This window comes from Melozone crissalis, unplaced genomic scaffold (genome assembly GCF_028551555.1).
Source record: "Melozone crissalis strain CALT ecotype California unplaced genomic scaffold, PUWL_Pcris_2 ptg000013l_1, whole genome shotgun sequence".
Classification (NCBI taxonomy): Eukaryota; Metazoa; Chordata; class Aves; order Passeriformes; family Passerellidae; genus Melozone; species Melozone crissalis.
This window is the reverse complement of record NW_026535791.1, coordinates 35,906,584-35,925,980: the sequence shown is the minus strand read 5'-3', so window position 1 is coordinate 35,925,980 and position 19,397 is coordinate 35,906,584. Positions and strand designations below refer to the sequence as shown.

Genomic DNA, 19,397 nt, shown 5'->3' with positions numbered 1-19,397 from the left:
ATGTTACATGCCTAGGCAAAGCATGAATTATGTGCTCATACATAGTACTGGATGCCCCGTAGCCTATGTACACCCACTCTCTGAGCTAATTAATTTATTGCTGTGTAGGTCCTGCTGTTGGGAGTTCAAGTTCACCTTCCAAATATGAGCAGTTTGCTGATTGACAGAGAAATGAGGGTTTCTTGATTGACTATGGATATTGTTTGGGCTTTTTATTTTATTCCTTTGGGACATACTAGAACTGCGACAACTACCTACTTTGAGACAGAGCCTATAACACTTTAGCATTTAAAAATCAGATTTGTAGCTGCTTGGAAGTGAAAGAATGAAGATTATTCCATCAGTATGTGTGTACTGATGTTGTATGTTACTTTATGATCTGAGGACCTGTGCTTTTTATTGACTTGATTTATTATTTGGTTTGTAGTACTGTTAGCTGTACTAAATGCGTGGATCTTCAGAGTTCTTATTGGTCCATGTCATTTGGGACTTTGCTTCAAATAGTTTTATTCAAAGTGGTGTCATCTTTCTCATGAATTTTATTCTATTACTATGAGAGTTGCTCAAGTGTGAACTTCCATAGTCTGAAAAAAACAAACCCAAAACAGCAGAGATCTCCCAATAGGTAGAGGCATAAAGTGTGTGAGCAATGTGAATGCTGCTCACTCATTTCTTGTGCCCAGTTCAAGATGTCTGTATCCTTTTCCAGTCTGTCAGAATATATAGCAGTTTTATAGCGGCCTGTTTTCAGTACACAATTCTCTTTGATTTTACCTCCAAATAAATGTTCAAAGAGTGAAGTACTTACAGTATGTGACATCTGCTTCGATAAGAAAAAGATTTGGGACTTTGTGTAGAAGAGAGAAATAGAGCTTAGTTCTCTGGGCTATAATTAAATTGCCTAAATCACGGGACTATCCTTTTTCTGTGGTGTGATCCCTCCTCCCCACCTACCAGCTTCTGCCACAAACGGTGGAAGCAGTGTCAGTGACAAGTTGTGCAGCTTTCTTTGCTGTACTCACACAAGAGAGCATCACCCATTGTGCTTGTGTGAGCAGGGCGACTTCTTGACCCCAAAAAATCACTTGGAGGGACATCACTTTATTAATGCTGTTTGGCCTGAGCATGGTAGTGTCAGTAGAGCAGAGGAATGAAGGATTAATGTATTTCTCCCTAAACAAGATGTCTGATCAATGTTGGAAGAGTGATGCATAAAAATGAGTGGGTAGAGAGTGAGCCAAAGGAATGAAAAACTGTGGAGGAAATGTAGGATGGTGCTGGAAGGTTGTCAAAACCTGAGATTTGCTGTCTGCTGTACAGTGGGCATGTTGTAACCTGAATAAAAACAGAGTTGGGTTTTGGCCTAAATTTCTGTGCGTGCACTTTAAGTTCAGACTGGAAGTTTTTGCTGTTGCTGTTTTAAGGGCACTGTACAGATGTGAGTTTGGGTGTGCAGGGTGAAGCTGCATCACGACTAAACTGAGGATGTGTTGTTTTGCTTCTTCGTGCCTCATGGAAGTGGCCTGGGCAGAGTGTGTGTTTGCCTGTAAATGTGCGAGATTCCTGCAAGACTGGCTCCATTAAGTGTGTATACGACCTTGATTTTCAGACTGGCCTGCATTTCAAGGCTGTGGTAAGCTTCTGGAACTTCTTTAAGGAAGCTGTATTTTAAATCAAGTACTGTGTTTATAAATTTATGGTAATAAATTCCTGTGGTGCTTTTAAAATTCCATCATCTTGAAGACAAGCCTCTTCTGTGTGATAAACTCCTTTTTTTATCTTCCTCCCTTTTCGGTTGTTTTTGTAGCAATAACAATGTTTATGCAGCAAGTTATTTTTATTCGTTCTTCATTGTATTTTCAGTACAAGAGCTACAGGTTCTTCATGCAAAATGTAAATAAGCATTGACATTCAAGCTGTGTTACTTCAAGAAATGCTAGAAGTTTAACTAAATTTAAGTGGGAACTTGACAAATGAACATGAAAGGTTTTTAAGCATAAAGGCACCATTTCAGGCTCAGAAAGTGTCAGTTGCCAGAGACTGGAAGGGTGCTTTGGGAAATGCTGCTGTTTATTTGTCTATTTTTGTGCTGTTCACAAGATGTGCACTTTGTGCTGCTGTAGGATGAGTGTCCTGGCCTAGAGGATCCTTTGTTCTGGTCGGCATGGCTGTTCTTTCATAGTTACACACTATAGGTAACACTGTCTTCCTTATTGTAACTCATTCTCCTTTTACAATAAACTGCTTTAAGTGCTTCCTGTGTGAGCTCTGTGTTTGGTGACTGCAAAATACTGTGTTGTTAAATCAAAGGCACTGTGGAAAGGCCTCTTAGCTTCTCCTGCTTTCCATTTGCAGCTTCTGTGTAGGACATGAGCTTTCCCCAGTTTGGTGTTTTTTCTTTTTTTTTTCCAGAGTTTGTGCTCACTGTTACTATTTATGTTACAGTTTGACAAATACTTTGCAGTAACTTACAGCACTTAAATACTGGACAGATCCTTGAACCGTTATGATCTTGGATAATCAGTTTTAAAATAGTCTCAATACAGATGTCATGGTTCTGTGACATATGACAAGCTCAGCCCTTGGGTACCAGGACAGAAGAGTTTTAATTGGTGAAAAAGAAGTGGGCATCTTTTCACTCTGCAGTCAAAGGCTGTTTCAGGGCTATCTAATAGATGTATGGAGCAGTTTGGGTGTCAGGAAAACCTATTTCCATTGTGTGGCCTTCCAGACTAGGTAAATAGATGCAGCTTATGGCAACTGTGTCTTTCAGGTGTCCTCACAGGCCTGTCAGACTGGTCCTGTGTTGTGGCACTTCCATGTGTGAGCAAGGTACCCTCTGGCCAGCTGGCATCTTTGTTCCCCAGGGAGACAAAAGGCCACTGAGGCAGCAGACACATTCAAATACCAGGCCTTGTGTTACAAGTGGTGCACAAAGCTCTGATGTCAGCTTTTACATAGTGCCATCTTTTGTGTTTCTGAAGTAGAAAATGTATCTTGGCTGCATTTTCAACATTTGCTTAAATTCTTCTCGTACTCCCTTTCTTGTGAGCGGGGTTGGAAGGGGAATGGAGGATGCACAGAACACTGATGGACAAAGTCAACATGGCATCGAATATAAATTAATAATAATAAAAAATACTGCATCCATCCTACAATAATTTGGTCCCTTCTATTAAAAAAAAAAAAAAGGTGTGGACAGCTGGAGAGGGTTGAGAGAAAGACCACAAAGATAACTGGATGACTGGGAAGCCTTTTGCATGGGAGGGCTGAGAGAGCTGGATGTGTTTAGCCTTGAGAAAGGATGGCCCAGGATGGAGACCTTGTCACAATGTTCCAGTATTTCAAAGGTGTCTGAAGAGAAGATGGAGACTCCCTTTTTACTAGGAGTCACATGGAAAGATGAAGGACAAGAGGTACAAATTACACCAGGGGAGAATTCTGATTGGACACAAAAGGAAAATTCTTCACAATTAGGACAATCAGCCATCTTGAGGAAATGGTGGATTCCCCAACGCTGGACTCAAAATGTTAAGTCTTGCCTGGACAGGGTGTTGGGCTATCTTGCCTAGACCGTGCTTTTGCTGGGAAAGTTTGGACCAGATCTTCCTTGAGATCCCTTCCAACCTGGCGTTCTGTGACTGTGAGTGATTTTGATCTGGTTATTGCTTTTGTGATGATACATCTTTTCTGGAGTACTGTTTAATTCAGTGGTTTTCTGTGTGCCTAAAAGTAATAATTTGTGTGGATGCAGCTTTATAATCAAAGCTGGTTTTACTTGTAAGCTCTTTGTTGATCTGGGTAACTTTCTATGTGCGGGTATGCACAAATGTCAGACTGTGCTGGTTGTATGTTAGTATAGAACTAAGAGCCTTCTGCAGTGTAACTTGATAAAAAGTGAGGCCTGAATTGGAAGAATTTATTGTATTCTCAGTTGCTCTGCTTGGCAGCTTCTTGAGACAGAAATCTGGGTTTTCTGTCAGACACAATGGGTGCAAGAAGAGTCTCCCCTCAATTTATGACATTGCTGTAGAACTAAAATTCGCTATTTTCCTTATTTTTGTCAAGTAGTATTAATGCAACAGAACTTTCTCATTGCCTCTATTAGCATTCTTTTTCAGCTGTTTGTTGTAATGATGGGGTTTTCCTAAAGAGCTACTTCTTAATTTTTCTTTTTATCAGTAGCTTAGCTAATTAAGAGTGATTTTCATCACAGAAGTTTTAGCTTTTTAGCAAGTGTAAGTAAGTGAGAGACATTATTCTAAAACTGTTTGTGGGACATTTTTCCTTAGCTATCTTTCTCTTGATGTCTGAAATACATCTTGTGTTTCACTGCCGTACTGTACATGCTGCTGATACTTGAGTGTGGCTTTCACTGTGTGCCCAAGGCATGGAGGGATTTTTTCTTGCAGTAATTTACAGTTCAGAAGTGTAATGGATGGAAGGGAGGAAGTCAGCTACAGGTTATGAAAGTTTTTCGTGATGTTGCACTAAAAACTCAGAAAAAATTCCAATTAAATATGTTTTCTGGAAGCAGGCTACAGTTAGGTAACTATTCATTTTGGTATTAAACTCTTAGGGTGGTACATTAAGCAGTTTTCTGAATGAAAAATACCAGAAAATTTCAGACTGATTTGTGCAGGCCACATTGCACGCAGAAAATGGTATTGGTTAATTAGAAATCTGGAACCATGCTTTACATATTTGTGTTACTGATGAAAAATCGAATATTTTGTATTCTGAATGTAAGACAAGTGCATCTTCCTTGAAAATAAGTGGAAAGAGAGTTATACAAGGGCTGAGGAATATTTTTATGATAGGCTAACTTTAGGCAGCTGCTGGAAATATGCTTACACCCTGTTTCAGTCTAGGTAGAAATCAGAACAAGAGAGTTAACTATAGTGACAAATATGAGTATTAGTAGGCCACAGTGATTCATGCTAAATGTTTTTACCTTCAGTGTTTGAGATGCAAGGTTTACAGCTTTATTTTTTGCTTCCTCTCTCCCCTTTTTCAACCCATTGAAGATTCACAGCAGAACTGGTGGCAGTTGTTCCTTTTTCTCGATAGTTAAAAGTATTGCTATAGCTAGTTCTCTGTATTTTTGGCATATTGTATTTCTCCTGGAAAAAAGCAATTTCCTTATGGTAGCATGTGTCTGAATTGAATAATTATAGTATTGGAGATGGAAAGTGGTAGAAATATGGAATGTGTATGAAGAAAAAAAGAAAACAATTATGCCCTACTTTTTATAATTGACAAATTCTCAGTGAAAGAGCTGGATCTTAGTTCTACACCTAGTTATTACAGATAAATGCTTTCTTTCTAGTCTTTGTACCTCTCATTCAATGTTTTGCTGATTTGTCTTCTTAAATAAAATAAAATAAATCAGTTGTTGCTGTTCATGATAATTTTAGGATGATTATGGTAGTTTGTCTCATTTTACTTTATTATTGATAAATAAGACTGAGAGATGGCTCAAATTTGGTTCCAGTTTTAAGGCTTCTAAAATGTAATTTTTTTTTTCATTGTTTATCTAAAAGTCCCAGACTATCAATCCAAATACTTGATTATATTTTGTCTTTTTGCATTAGTTGGCTGCTCTTTGAAAGTGCAGGTAGGGATTGATACAATTGAACCAAACAATTATCATCTGTTTACTGCTTCTTTTGTATTTCAATTTCACACCAACTGCAGGAAATAATTTTGTGTGTTGTTTCAGTTATTCATGTACGGGATATATATTGCTGAAAACAAGAACTTGTGAGCTTCTGAGATAGCTGAAATGCTGGGTAGCAAACTTTGAGGCTTCTCCTTCCTGGAGTTATTTTTTTCTCTGGTGCAAAATCATCTTATATGGGTGTTTTGGGGTCTTGGTGGTTTCTCGTAGGTTTTTTTATTCCCTGCCCCCTGCTTTGGAAGCCTGAGTTTGTTGGAGGGCTGATGTGAATTTGTGCAATTTACCCCAATTTGTGTATCTCTACTGCTGCCCCCTGTGCTGCTCGCTTTGTGGGGATCAAAGTAAAGAGGGGAGCTCCTTAATACTGGTCTGTGTTGAGGTGAAGAGACATTAAATGGTTTTTGAAAGATTGCAAGTGGTGATCTAGGGAAACCTTTGCAGTGCCTTCTTGAAATGGGGAGCTGTGTGAAGGAGAATGACCTCACTGTGCCTGCTGGTCACTTTGACTGGCTTTAGGCTCAAAGTTCTCAGGGTATGTGGGAGAATTTCCTGTGTGAACTTCTCTGGCAGATTTCTGTTCTCTGGTCTGACCAAAGATAAAAAGTAAAGAAATTATGTGCAGCAATGGTATCTCAATTTGGAACAAATTAGATGTCTGTGCAGTAAATTTAGCAGCAAAACGAATTTTTCACGTGATAGGAAGTGTATCACGGAATAGCTGAGATTGTAAGGCACCTGTGGAGCACATCTATCCACCTCCTGCTCAAAGCAGAGTCACCAGATTGCTCAGGACAACATCCAGCCTAGTTTTAAATGCCTCAAAGGATCCACACCTGCCTAATCTAATACAGGATTATATTAAGAAACCCTGGGTTTTTAGCTTTGTGGTTGTTTTGTTTTGGTGGTTTGTTGTTTTGTTTTCATTTTTTTCCTTTTCTTTCTTTTCCTCTTTTATTTTTGGAAGTTTAGATGAAGTTTCCTGTAACTCAGTTTCTGGCCATTGCATCTTGTCCTTCTGCTGGACACCACAGAGAAGAGTCTGGCCCTGTGTTCTTTACTCCTTTCCATCAGGTATTCACACAGAGTAAGATTTCCAGCTGCCCAGGCTTCTCTTTTCTAAGCCAAACAATCCCCAGATATCTCTGAACCTCTTCAGATTATCATATTTTGGGCTCAGTCTTGATAGGGAATGAGAATTGGACTGAAAAATTGGAAATTGATTTGGTGAAATGAAAAGTATGCAAATTGAGATGTTAAAAGATGATTGATTGTCTGTTTCAAACAAGCTTCAAAAATACATAACAAATCTGCAAGTACCATCAGTTGCACAGTTAGGCTGAAGAACTTGGATTATGGAGAAGCTTTGTAATTCTTGTAAGTTAAAGAGAAATATTTTTAATGCTTTTCTATAATAACTGGAACAACTCTTCATAAAAAGAAGTTAGAAATAAGAACTTGAGTGAGATGTGGAGAAAGACTCAAAGCTGTATCTTCTCTCAGAATGATATGGGTAAAGTTGGATCTAACTAGTTTGAATTACAGTAGTGTTTTCTGTTGAGCTTTAAGGGACAGTCAGTGGGGATGAGAATTGGAGGTTCATAAAAATAAATGTGTTGCAAGATGTGTGTAACCCTACTGTGAAGAGGATACTGCAGAGGTGGTGTCAGAGTGGGTGACACTGCTGGTTTCTCCAGGACTGTTCTTGACAATTGTTGACTGAAAAGTGACCTTTGCATAGAAAAAGGCAATGCCTCAAAAAGACAAAATTTAAAGGCACCTGTTACATGTGAGAGGCAGTGCTGAAGAACTGTGCACCCCTGGGGATTGGAATTACTGAACAAAACAGCATAAAGTGCAGCTTGTCATGAGTATGAGTATTACAAAGAGCCTTTGCAAAAGTCTGGGAGCTCATTAGTTGGAAATACATTAGGAGTAGGCAATTTGGTTTTTTTGGCTGCAGCTGAGTTTGAGCCATGAGACCAAATTGAACAAATAGGATCTGAGAATGTATTGAACTATTTTTATTCTGTAGAAGTAGGCAACAGTGTTGTTAGGTCCTAAGAAGAGTTAATTTTAAATGGAGTATGTTTTTCTGGCTGATTAAGGTCAAAAGTAATGAATCCAATGTGGAACAAGTACAGAGAGATTACTCAAATTATTGGATGAATGGTGGCTTTGCTTATGGTGAAAAGGACTTTGTTCTGCATGGCTGAACAAGCTGGACTGTGAGACAAGATGGTTGCAGTTTGTGTTCAGAAGTGTGAAAAACTATTTGAAATGAAAAGCAAAGTAATTCAGGTGTCTATGGAAATTGAAAGTTCTGGAATCATTCAGTCTGAATGCTCCATAACTTGTTTTTGATTTGTCACTGTATGTATTCTGTGACAAGCTTTGAAAAAAATCTTGTAGTGGTAGAGATCTAGTTCTTTATCAAGGTGATTAGCTTTACTCATTTGGAGCAGATATTGATGTTCCAGTCTGTGGTTTCTAGCAATATTTGATGTGCTCCATTACATGAAGGATCTTTTATCAGTTCCCATTATTTTAATATTAGTAGGAATAAACTCTGTGCTTAGTAAAAGTTTGCAAAGGATAGAGTCAGCAAGACTGTAGTGGCAGTGTCTGTGGAAGTAATTTTCTCTGTGTAGTTGTGTAGAGAGAATATTTATAAAGCTATTTGTTTATTTTATCTCTGTTGAAAGTATTTACAAAACCAAGGAAAATCAAATTTGGCAAGAATCGTTTTCAGATGTGATCTCTGAAAAAAGAGTGGGAATTGGCCACTCATGTACTTTCAGATTCAAGCAGTTCATTATGGATCTGGAGGCCTGATCTCTATATTTTTGAAAGACAGCAGGTCATTAAAGAAACCAACTCTTAGTTCTTGCAAAAAGACAGGTTGCCAGTGGTTCAAGGCTCTCGCTTCAAACACCTGGTGTTTTGAGAAGAAAACTGAGACCTTTCTTACAGAGCAAGAGTGTGTTGTTTGGGTTTTTTGAAACAACTGCTGCCTCCTGTTGCTCAGAAGAAAATTCAGGAATGATAACTGTTACATTTTAGAACAAAGGAGTGCATTTACAAAAATTATGAACTGGGAAGGGTGGGTTTTTTGTTTGTTTAACAATTAGTCTTTTCACAGGAAGCTTCTGAAATAACATTATTATTGATAATGATTTTGATCCCATTAAGTTGTGTTATTATTGAGCAATTAACCTTTCAAAATGGCTGCAAAATTTTGATTATAGAAATTCAAGCGAACAGTTGTTCCCTTCTTCTTGAGTCTTCCAGCAAGTTATTTTCCTCACTTTTCTGTAATTGTTAATTCTCTTTTACAGTTGTCTTATAAAACTGGCAGCCTAACACCAGAATCCCAAGAGCTTGACACTGTAAAAAAGAAACTGCGAGGTTCCTGAAAATCTCTGAAGACTGTGGTGCTGTGAAACAAGGAGCTTTAATATATGATAGTCAGACTGTTAAGGGGAAAAGGGAAAATAGGAGGTGTATCCATAAACCAGCAGAACTTAGAAAAGCTGCTGGCAGGTAGCTCTTGCATTTTCTCTGTATGAACAACTGCAGTGCACTGCAACTGAGCAGTGCTGGCTTTTTAGTCTCAGGAGGTGAAACGTGGAAGGTTTTAGGCAGCTGCAACTGGGATTGGTTTGTGGTTTATCCAGATGCCTTTGTAGTGATGTAATGCTCAGATTCCTGTGGCTAGTGAATGCAACTAGAAGGCTTGTGTGGTTGGATTAGATGTGCACATCTCTCTGCAGCACTTCATCTCAAATTCCAGCACAGGATGTATGAAAGTGTAGACAGATAATTGTTTTCCACAAGGGAAAATATCTGATGCTGGTGTTAAGGTTATTTTTATTCATGAGGAGTTCTCAGAGAAGACTTTGAATATTGAGAGCAGAGCATTCTGTGAAGCATGAGAAGAACCAGTAAGCACAATTTGGTTTGTAGTTTTTTAGTGATCTCTTAGAAATTATGTCCCTGGAAGTGTTGGTAAGGGTTACTGTGCAGCTGAGGGGTGACTGTTTGTGGGAAAACATGAAGTGCCCTGGTCTGGTTTCTTAAGTGGGAGGTACATAAATATATACATATATAGACACAGTATGTAATATTTAGTAGTGTGTTGTTCTCTTTACATTGAAATAAACAGAGGAACAAGCTGGTTTTGCTGGAAGGGGTGTGGATCTTTTGCTCCGTTCATTTAATGGCAAAAGGGTGATAAAACCCCGTGCCCTTCTGTTTGTTTCCCAAAACTGACTTTGCATAAAAGGATGGATCAGTAAGATGTAAAGCAGGGGGAATTTCTTGGGGCTGGTGAAGCCTTGCAGTAGGTACACTTAGAGTGTTTTTGCTTTGGGCTGATCTCACCAATGATGTGTTCCTGGAATGATTACCTGAAAGCAGTGATGTCTTATGGCTGACTTTAAAGTACTAAAAGTTGTTGTGGACTCCCAGCTTGTGCCAGATGATGATGAAGGGCTCTGAGAACTGAGTGGGTTTATCTTTGGATTCAGTCAGTTCCAGCTACCTGTCCTCAAAACACCTCTTTCAGCTGTGAAATTTAGATACCTCCAGAGAAAGTGTGTTCTAGGCTATCTACCTCTTGCAGCTGTATGGGTTAATGATGTAACTCTGAGATGTGAGAACAGAAAAGTATAGGTGGGTAGTACTTTATAAGCTAAATTTAATTGTTAAAGAAAATGCTGTTTTAGTGCTTGTCAATGGTACTCTAGAAGTTCTCATTCCCCACTTCATGCTACTACAAAGTTGGGCTAAGCATAAACTGTGGTTTTATGCTTATATAGGCATTACTGAATTCTTCTTGTATGAGCCTTTTTCTCTATGAACTATTTTTCTTCACTTAGCTAGCATGAGTGTCGTCCTTTTAAAAACACATATGTCTGAAGTCTTTTAAAGTATTAATTTTATTTCTTGAGCACAATATTCTAAGTAATCCTGTCCTATCTTTCTTAATTTTATGACTATTTTCTCCATTTATGGCTTTTCCATTTTAATCCTAGAAAAACTTGGATTGGAAGAGCTCATTAAAGGTTGTACCATCCAACCCCCCCTGTTGTTGTAATGTTTGTATTTTTTGTTAGCTAGTGAGGCTCCATGTTGTTAGATTAAGAAGGTATACTGTGGAACTTGCCATCTGTGCACTGAAAGTGAGAAGCAGTAGTGAGCTGAATACTTAATAGTGGAGAAAAAGCAAATGTGGCAGTGTGGTCCACCTCAGTCCTGCATTTGCATGTTTAGGTGAGCACTCGTGGCTTTTATGTGACTGCTCAAATCAGGAAAGCTGCAACAGGATGTTTTTTAGGAGTGACTGACTTTACACAATGGAGACTCAAAGAAAAAGACAAATAAATCCTGATTAAGAAAACCTCGGCATCAGGGAGTGGGAGGAAACATGGCTGTTCATGCAGGTGATCCTTAGTAAGAGAAAATTGAAGAGGATTGTTTGTCATAGAAACAAAAGGAAATAGTGTTCTGTGCACTGAAGAAGGTGAATGAAATCCTTGCAAGGATGAGATATGAGAAAAATACAGAAGAGGGATTATGGGATCTAGGAGGGAACCAATTTAAAGAGAAAAGGTTAGACTAAAGGCTTACTTTTTTTGGTAGTTGTGTTTGATCTATTTGCTTTTAATAAAAACCAAATCTTTGTAATGATCTTCCATTCTGGATACTCTTTATTGGTAAAGAAAAAGAAATTGAGATGGCAGCATTTTCTGTTGCCAAATAGGATAGAACCCAGACACATGGACAGTGTTAAATTTGTTCTTTATATAGAGCAAAATATAAATATATCAGTGTGTGCATATGAGGGATTTAGAAAGAATGTGACAATTATGGAGGTAGAAAAAGATAGCTAGATAAATAGGAATATGCAGAATTTGAAGTGTTTGTTGCCTTTAAAAATACCACATTGTGTTAAAAATAGTGGGTGACTTTTCTCTTTATATTTCTTTTTAACAGACTCTGAAGGCAGATCCAGAAGAACTGTTTACAAAACTGGAGAGAATTGGTAAGGGGTCTTTTGGTGAAGTTTTTAAAGGAATTGACAATCGGACTCAGAAAGTTGTTGCTATAAAAATTATTGACCTGGAAGAAGCAGAAGATGAAATAGAAGACATCCAACAAGAAATCACGGTGTTGAGTCAGTGTGACAGTCCATATGTAACTAAATATTATGGATCCTATTTAAAGGTAAGATACTCACAGATGGTGGCTATTTGGTTTTACAGGTAATTCTTTTCCAGGCTATCCAGTTGTGCCTGTTTTTGTTGGTGAGGTTTGTCAAACCTTGGTTAAAGAAAAATATATTTTTGTCCTTTCAACTCTAAAGAAAGAATGAGTTACTGTATTTTGTGAAGTATGTGACAGAATTTAATAAGAAAAAATGCTTGTCTTGCTATTTCTGTACAAAAACTCCTTTAAATAACCTGAGTTTGTTGAGCTCTAATATGTTTAGATTCTCTTAATATTAGTTAATTTAAATTCAGAAAATTCAGCCTAAGTCTGCATTTGAATTACCAAAACATTAAAAGCAATTAGTATCAGCTGTTTTGTGAGGCTTGAAATTTTTTGTCAGGGCTTGATCCCTGATCATTCTAAGCTCTTAGTTTGTTCTTCTGAGGAAACTGAACCCATCTTTGGTCTGAGTGATTTAAAAATTAAAATCTGAAAGTAAATAATTTTGCACATTAGACATAAGTGAAGCTAATAATGGAAGGGGTTTCTGTTAACTGTCTTGTGAGTCTGTTTCCCTTTCCTCCCACTGCCATATTATTATTGTCAGGATTCAGATTGAGGTGTGCCAGATAGTTTGCTCTTTTTTTAAGGTTTTCTTTTTTTTGTTATTGTTTTTAATTGGATGGATGTAAGGATTTATTATTTCTTGAAGGTAGTGGAAGTATCTGGAAGCTTTTAGTGTTACTTTATTCCTTGGGCAGACTTTGTTCCCATCTCAACAGCTCGCTCTTTTATGACAGTGAGATGAGAATCTAGATAAGAGCTTGTTGTCTTGGCAAGATTTGAAGTTAGAAGTTGGCAAAAAATACTTTATTCAGTCTGCTTTTACTTTTGTGGAAGTATTCTGTTTATCTGCAAAGACATGAGGGTTCTGAAAGGGGAACCCTGCTTTATCTCTCTGTCTCTGAGATTGCCAGTTAATTTCCAAAGAAAAAAGGACTTTTTCTGGATCTGGGATATGCGTTACTCAAATGAGAGACAGTTTTTCCTTTCCTCCTTGTGCTCTGAACCAGTTTGCTTGGATATCTTATCAGTAATTTGGTAATGGTTTTTTGACCTGATAACTTGTTACCAGAGCTGGACTTTGGTGTTAGGTATAGGTTTGGTCTCAGAAGCATCAGAAGGCAGTTAATTGAGCACAGTAAATTGGATAAAGTTTTCCTCATGGCTTCTACCACTGCTTTTGAAATTACACTGTCAAGGACTGATAGTTCAATGAAGTATGGCAGCTGCACCACTGTGCCTTCCTGGTCTGTTTGCTCTCAACAGTTGTAGCCCTTCCCTGTGACATTCCAGCTGTGTGAGCTGTCCCATCACGTCTTGGTAATTGCAGTGAGATCAAAGCCTTGTAACTTCATAGAGATCTCAAATCCCTGCTGCTCGTTCCCTATACTGCCTTCATTGGTGTGCCAGCACTTCACAGAGGTATTTGAGTGTGTCTGTGTCTCAGTAGGGCTGCAAGGGAATGTCACACAGTCCTTTCCTCTTCTCTCACTTCTCCTAGTTCAAAGCTGACTTTACCAGGTTGGCCATTCTGTTGGCAAAGGCTTTTATGTGACCTGTTTCATGAGGTGGATTCTATCTCTTCCAATCAGCAGAGTCCTAAAACAAAATCTTGTTGCCAGCACCAGTGGTGCAGCCAGTTTACTTTGTAAATCCATCTACTTCTGCTCTCATCATTTACCCAAACTGGCATAATTAAGGAAAAGATTACCTGGGTCTGCAGACCCTCATCTCCGGAGCCCTAATATTGGATGTGATGGTTCCTATTACCCTTGGCGTCATTTGTGCCCACAGGATAAAAAATGGAATATAAGAAAAAGTCTGATGGGAAAACCTCTTATTAGTTTTAAAAATGTGTATAATTACAATGAGGCTGAAAAAGAAAACCCAGTGTTCAAATTTGAAGTAAGTGAATGTTGTTGTTTTTTGAAGGTGTTATGGCAGTGGCTGCTTTTCCTAGTGGAAGGTGAGAGCAGATTGTAGGGCTCTGTACCCTGAATGAGTTTGGCTGGGTTGAAGGGTCTATAGGGATACTTGTGCTTATTGTTGTGAGGGGGACCCTCTGATGCCTTCCATATCCCTTTATCTGTTCAGTGCAGTAGCCTGTGAGTTTTTCAGCTTGTGTCAGCTTTGTAAGATACAGCACCAATAGTGGCTGTGTGTGACTCAGTTACTTGAGCAGTGAAGTACAGCTCTTTCTGCAGTTGGTAGAATGTGAAACTGCTCATGTACTCATTGCTTCAGTGTTTTGTGAATGTGTGTTGTTCGTAAGACACTTGGTGCTGCAGCACTTTGGGTCTTCAAAACAAAAAGCTGATTTCTTTATGCTGTTAAAAGTTGATGTGTGGTAGTTACTGGGTGATGCTGATAAGTGGCAGAATCTTTGCAAAAGAAACATTTTGCAGTTTTATTTTCTTTCTAAAAAATGAGGAAGGTTTTGTTATCGGATAGAGATATTGTGTCATCACATATATATATACACACACACACAAAAGGGACTCTATTAATATTTAAATGAATTGGTTCATATTCTTGGCTAGAAACGTAAGTTTATTTGCTGCAGGTCTTTGTTGTATTTGGAAGCCAGGACTGCCATATGTAGTTCTAAGGGTCTGACCATCTTTTAGCTCTGTTTCTGACAGTGCAGATAATCTGTCACTGAGAATGTTCAACACATTAATTTTCCATGTGTTGAGTGATTAGGAGACATTATTTCTTCTGTGATTGGAGAGTTTAGCACTAATTACAAGAAAGATAATAATGTCTTGTCACAGAACAAACTTCTTTGAAGTAAGCAAGTAGAAAAACAATAGGATCTCAGTTTAGATTGCCAGCCACTTCACTAATTATCATCCTCTAGTCTGTGCAGCCTCGTGCACGTTGACCATGTCTCTGGTGGATGTTGGATAGAAAGAGTTACTGTTTGTAGGGAACCCTTAATTTGATTTTCTATTAATTACTTTGGCAGACAGATTGAAATTATTTTTGGAATTGCTATCCTTTTTCTAAGTAGGCAGAATATTTTGGGCTTGAGTTTTAAGATATTTGTTTACTTTTTAGTAAACCAAATCATCTGTCTTTGAGAAATCTTTATATTGTTCTTCATTCTGTGTTACTCCACACCTTCTTCCATTAAGCTAGGTGATTTTATATGCCAGTGTGTTCAGGAACCTGTTGATTGGAATTTTAGAAGGCTTATATAATACTACTGTGCTTGCCTGAGGCCTCTTGCTGTCTTGAGATGATGTGAGAAGAGCTTGTCAAGCTCTTGGTGCCTTCTGCATGATATACATGGTAGGACAGCTTGAAATAACTATTACAGTTTAATGAGTTAATGAAAGTTTCTTTGTTCTAGTAACTTTTTAAAAACACTGGTTTGTTTTTAGGTTATACCTAAAATAGTGTGATATACTCAAAGGCCTTGTTAACTCTGCAATACTCTGTATATCCTATTTGAATGTTTTGAAAGTGTGTTTATAGCAAATTCTTCTTTCATATGCGAAAACTAAGCCATATGAATAAAAAACTAAGTTCATATGAAATATTACTGCTTTAGCACAATGAATCTTAAATAAGAAGCAACTTATTGCTCCCATAAAGCAAGTCTTGCATTCCTTCTAGACTTTGTTCTGTGCATCTGTTTTTGGAGGTTTGTGTGCAGTTGCTGTGATCAGAGTTCATGCAAATAGAGCAAAAGCAATAGTGAAGTTGTACCAGTTTAGGTTGTCATTCTGAATATAAATTTATTTGTGGTACGCCTTTTTGTCAGAAATCCAGATGTATTTATATCAAACAGAAATGGAAATGCCCTTTTCTAAGGGCATTATATTTTTAAATGCAATGTCTTAATGTTCCCATTCTATTGGAAAAAAAGGTCTTTTGTCTGTAGGATATACTAAGTAACTGCAGTGTTGCTCTTAAAATAAATTGCATTTCCATGGTTTACATGGGCGCAGATATCTACAGGGATTGCCATTCCTTGTCTGCCATGGTGTGTTAAAAACCTGTGTTAATGGTCCTTGCTGTCTTCCAAATGAAAGGTTCATCTGTTCCTCTATGATCTGATTAAATGCTCCATGGATAGAAGAATAGTTTTTTAGATCCTTACAGAATTAATTAATGAAACTTCTTTGGATCTTTTTACTTCTTTAGATTTTAGGTTAACAGCATCCACGTTCTTCCTTGTAATGGATTAGGGATTATTTTTGTTTTGTTAATTTTAAAAAAATTTCTTATAAATTTGGCTGAAATTTGCTGTCTCTTCTGAGTTTTGCTGAGCTGGAACTCTTAGGAAGTATTGCTGTGCTACTTATTCTAAAACTTTTTCAGTCTAGAGGCTTGTCAGCTCTGCTTTTTGCATCTTATTCTGTTTTACCAAATTTTCAAGAGCTTAGTTAGATTTGGTTCTATGGTTGTTTCTCCTGTCCTTGTTTCAAATCAGTTTTATTTTCAAGATTCAGATGTCTCTCTGGTAATGTTTCTTCAGTTTTGTTAATAACTTTAAGGATGGCTTTATTATAACTCAATAATATTTTTATATTTCTTGATCTTGTTTTATTATTTAGAAATATATGAGCAAATTAATTTGTGTTTATATTTAAAATACTGAAGGTTAAAACTCTTGACTTTTTTGCATATATGTATATGTACATTACACTGCAAACTTAGGTTAATAAGTGTATATGGTCAAAAGCTGAGATTGATGTGTTTATATGTGTGTATATGTCGAAAATTCATTTCTTCATCTTAGACTTCTGTACATATGTATGTAATGGCAGAGCAAATAATCTATAAGTAGTTTCATCCTCCATTGTAACTAAGTGCACATGATATCAAACTGGTATTGAACTAGTTTTGTAGTATGTTTTTAAAAAATACTACTATCTCTAAGCTTGTGTTTCTTCATCCTCCAAATATATTTTTCTAGCACACTTTGGAGTTTTAGAGAATACCCTCTTTTGAACTGTTTAAATTTATTGACCTAAGAAGAATAAACTTACTCTGTATTTCCCCCTTTATTCATACAGACAACCTCCCATTTTATGAATGTATTTTAAGAATTATTTTTTAAAAGTTTATAGGAAGCAGTGATAGAAGGTTCATAAAGGATAGCTGCCAATAATTTTTAGGCTTTTTGTTACATAAAACCAGTATGGCTTTTTATTTCCTGTCTAGGATGTAATATACCTACTGCTGAAAGTCAGGCTGGTGTTTCTATAGACAGCAAGAAAACAGAAAATAGCTTCTGGTTAACTTTTATGAGTGACACATTCTACCCTAATTAAAAAAAGAAAGTGCTTTTATGAAGTTTAATTAATTGAATTCTGTAGTACAGTGGATTCTGGCAAATGAACTCCAGCCAGAACAAAAAATTTTTTATGAAAAATGGTGATTCTGAAATTAATCTGTGGTTTTATTTTTGGTAATCACATGAATGTGAGGTTGGTAAACAGTGCTGATGCTGAGCCTTAGAAAGTCTTGTGTGGTTAGGGCTTTGGTATACACAGGATCAGTGACACTCCTCTCAGAATAACATGGCCAGTTCACAGTGGGCTGGAAAACTGCAGTGCAGTCCGTAAAGAGCTTCTCAGGAACAGTTCAGGGTTTGGGAAGCCTGTATCCAGGGGGATGACTGAAGTTCAGGCTAGGTTTTTTTTTTTTTAAGAGAAGGTTGGAAGTGACTCAGTGTGTATATAGGAAAGCCCTTTCTGAGAGTTTAGTGCTTTCTAACCAGTTATGCCAAAATATGACAAGATGTACTTGCTGAGTGGTCAAGATAAGCAAATTTCATCTCATAATCTAGTGTACTGTTTTAAAGGGTAGACAGATTAAATATTGGAACAGCTTATATGAGGTGGGTTTTATGCCACTAGCAGGTTTTTGGGGGTTTTTTGTGTCAGTATTTGCTGAATTTAAAGAAGCCTGAACTTGAATGCTTTGGGGGACTCATGAACTTTAATGTGGACATGTTGAATATCCTAGGTAATGTAACTTGGAATGTGAGTGTTTGTGTGGGACTTCAATAAGTTTAAACTTGGTGTTCTTTTGCTTCGCAGGTTTAACTGGTTTACTTTAACATTTATGAGCATCTCTGAGCTGACGTGACCTTAAATGTCAGCCAGAAGTTAATGGACTTGGTGCATTCTGTTGTCATTTGATATAGCAGGCAGCCTTTGACAGGTTTCATCGTGCTTATTGGGGTGGGAGACAGAACAGAGATTTTTCCTGCTTAACTGTAAGAGTGTGGAATCCCCTGTGACAGGGGTGCTACCTCAGCACAGGGAGAAGTGGAACGTGTGAGTAGTTCTTGATGGTCCATTGTTGTGCTTTGTGCCCAGCCTCACAGCAGCAGCTCGTGCCCTTGCAGAGCTGACTTTTGCAACTGCAGTCCCTGAATTTTGGCTGTTAGAACCATAGAGTCATAACGTTGGTAAAGTTGGAGAAGACCTTTCAAGATGAGGCCCAGCCATCAACTTAGCACCATGACCACTTTGTTCACCATTAAACCACGTGTTCACGTTTTCTGAACGCTTTCAGGGATGGTGGCTACTGCTTCCCTGGGTAGTCTGTGCCAATGCTTTACAGCCCTTTCTAGAAATTTTTCTGTGAAGAAATTTCTCCACCTGGTTCAGCTTGAGGCTGTTTCCTCTCATCCTGTCACTTGTTACCTGGGAGAAGAGACCGACCCCCAGCTCACTGCAGCCTCCCTGCGGGTGGTTATAGAGAGCAATAAGGTCTCCCTTGAGCTTCCTTTTCTCCCCCACCTCCCCCAGGCAATCCTCAGGTGACTTGTGCTCCACACCCTTCCCTAGACCGGTTGTCCTCTGGACTCATTTAGGCAGGATTAAATGATAAAAGCAGGATTAAATGAAAAAGTAACCATCTTTCATTTTTCCTGCTACAATTGCAACCATGTTGTCATCATTGCATTTTATGAGGGGTTGAAGTGCTGAAATGCTTTCTTCATTCTCTTGACCAAAGCTAGAAGGAATTGTCTTCATCTTTAGGAATTCCTGCAGCTGGAATGAGAAGAAGGCTGGGGCTGCAAATTCTGTTCTTGTGGCAGTGTTAAGAACAAAATAAGGCCCACTTTCCTGTGAGCCAACCTGTGTTCTGGTATGCTTACTCTTCTTCTGAATTACTGGTAACCCTCTGTTCTCATTAGGCAGCCCTGGCCTGCAGAGAAGTTGAATGAGTGTTGCCTTCATTTATCTGTAGTAAATGTGGAGATGACATCTGGCTGGACTGCTTAGAGGGAGGTAGCAAGAAGATTTCTGTAGTTCTAAAAGGCTCTCAGATCTTGTCAGTCTACTGATTGAGAGAATGAGTAGGAAACTTCCATTTATAGAGCCCCTATATATGGTAGCCATAAATAAGACAAAGGCAAAAGGATGCCAGAGAACCCATAAACTCTGTTTCTAGAGTCGTGTCGTTTTGCTGTGAA

The 19,397-nt window shown here is 38.0% G+C and overlaps 1 protein-coding gene across 1 annotated transcript in view; it reads left to right on the top strand.

The window, feature by feature from the left end:
* Positions 1-19,397, top strand: part of STK24 (serine/threonine kinase 24) — a 53,197-nt gene that overhangs the window by 1,277 nt on the left and 32,523 nt on the right. Inside the window, exon 2 of the mRNA XM_054271753.1 lies at positions 11,675-11,905. Within this exon, the coding sequence (XP_054127728.1) occupies positions 11,675-11,905 (231 nt within the window). The remainder of the gene's footprint in view (positions 1-11,674; positions 11,906-19,397) is intronic.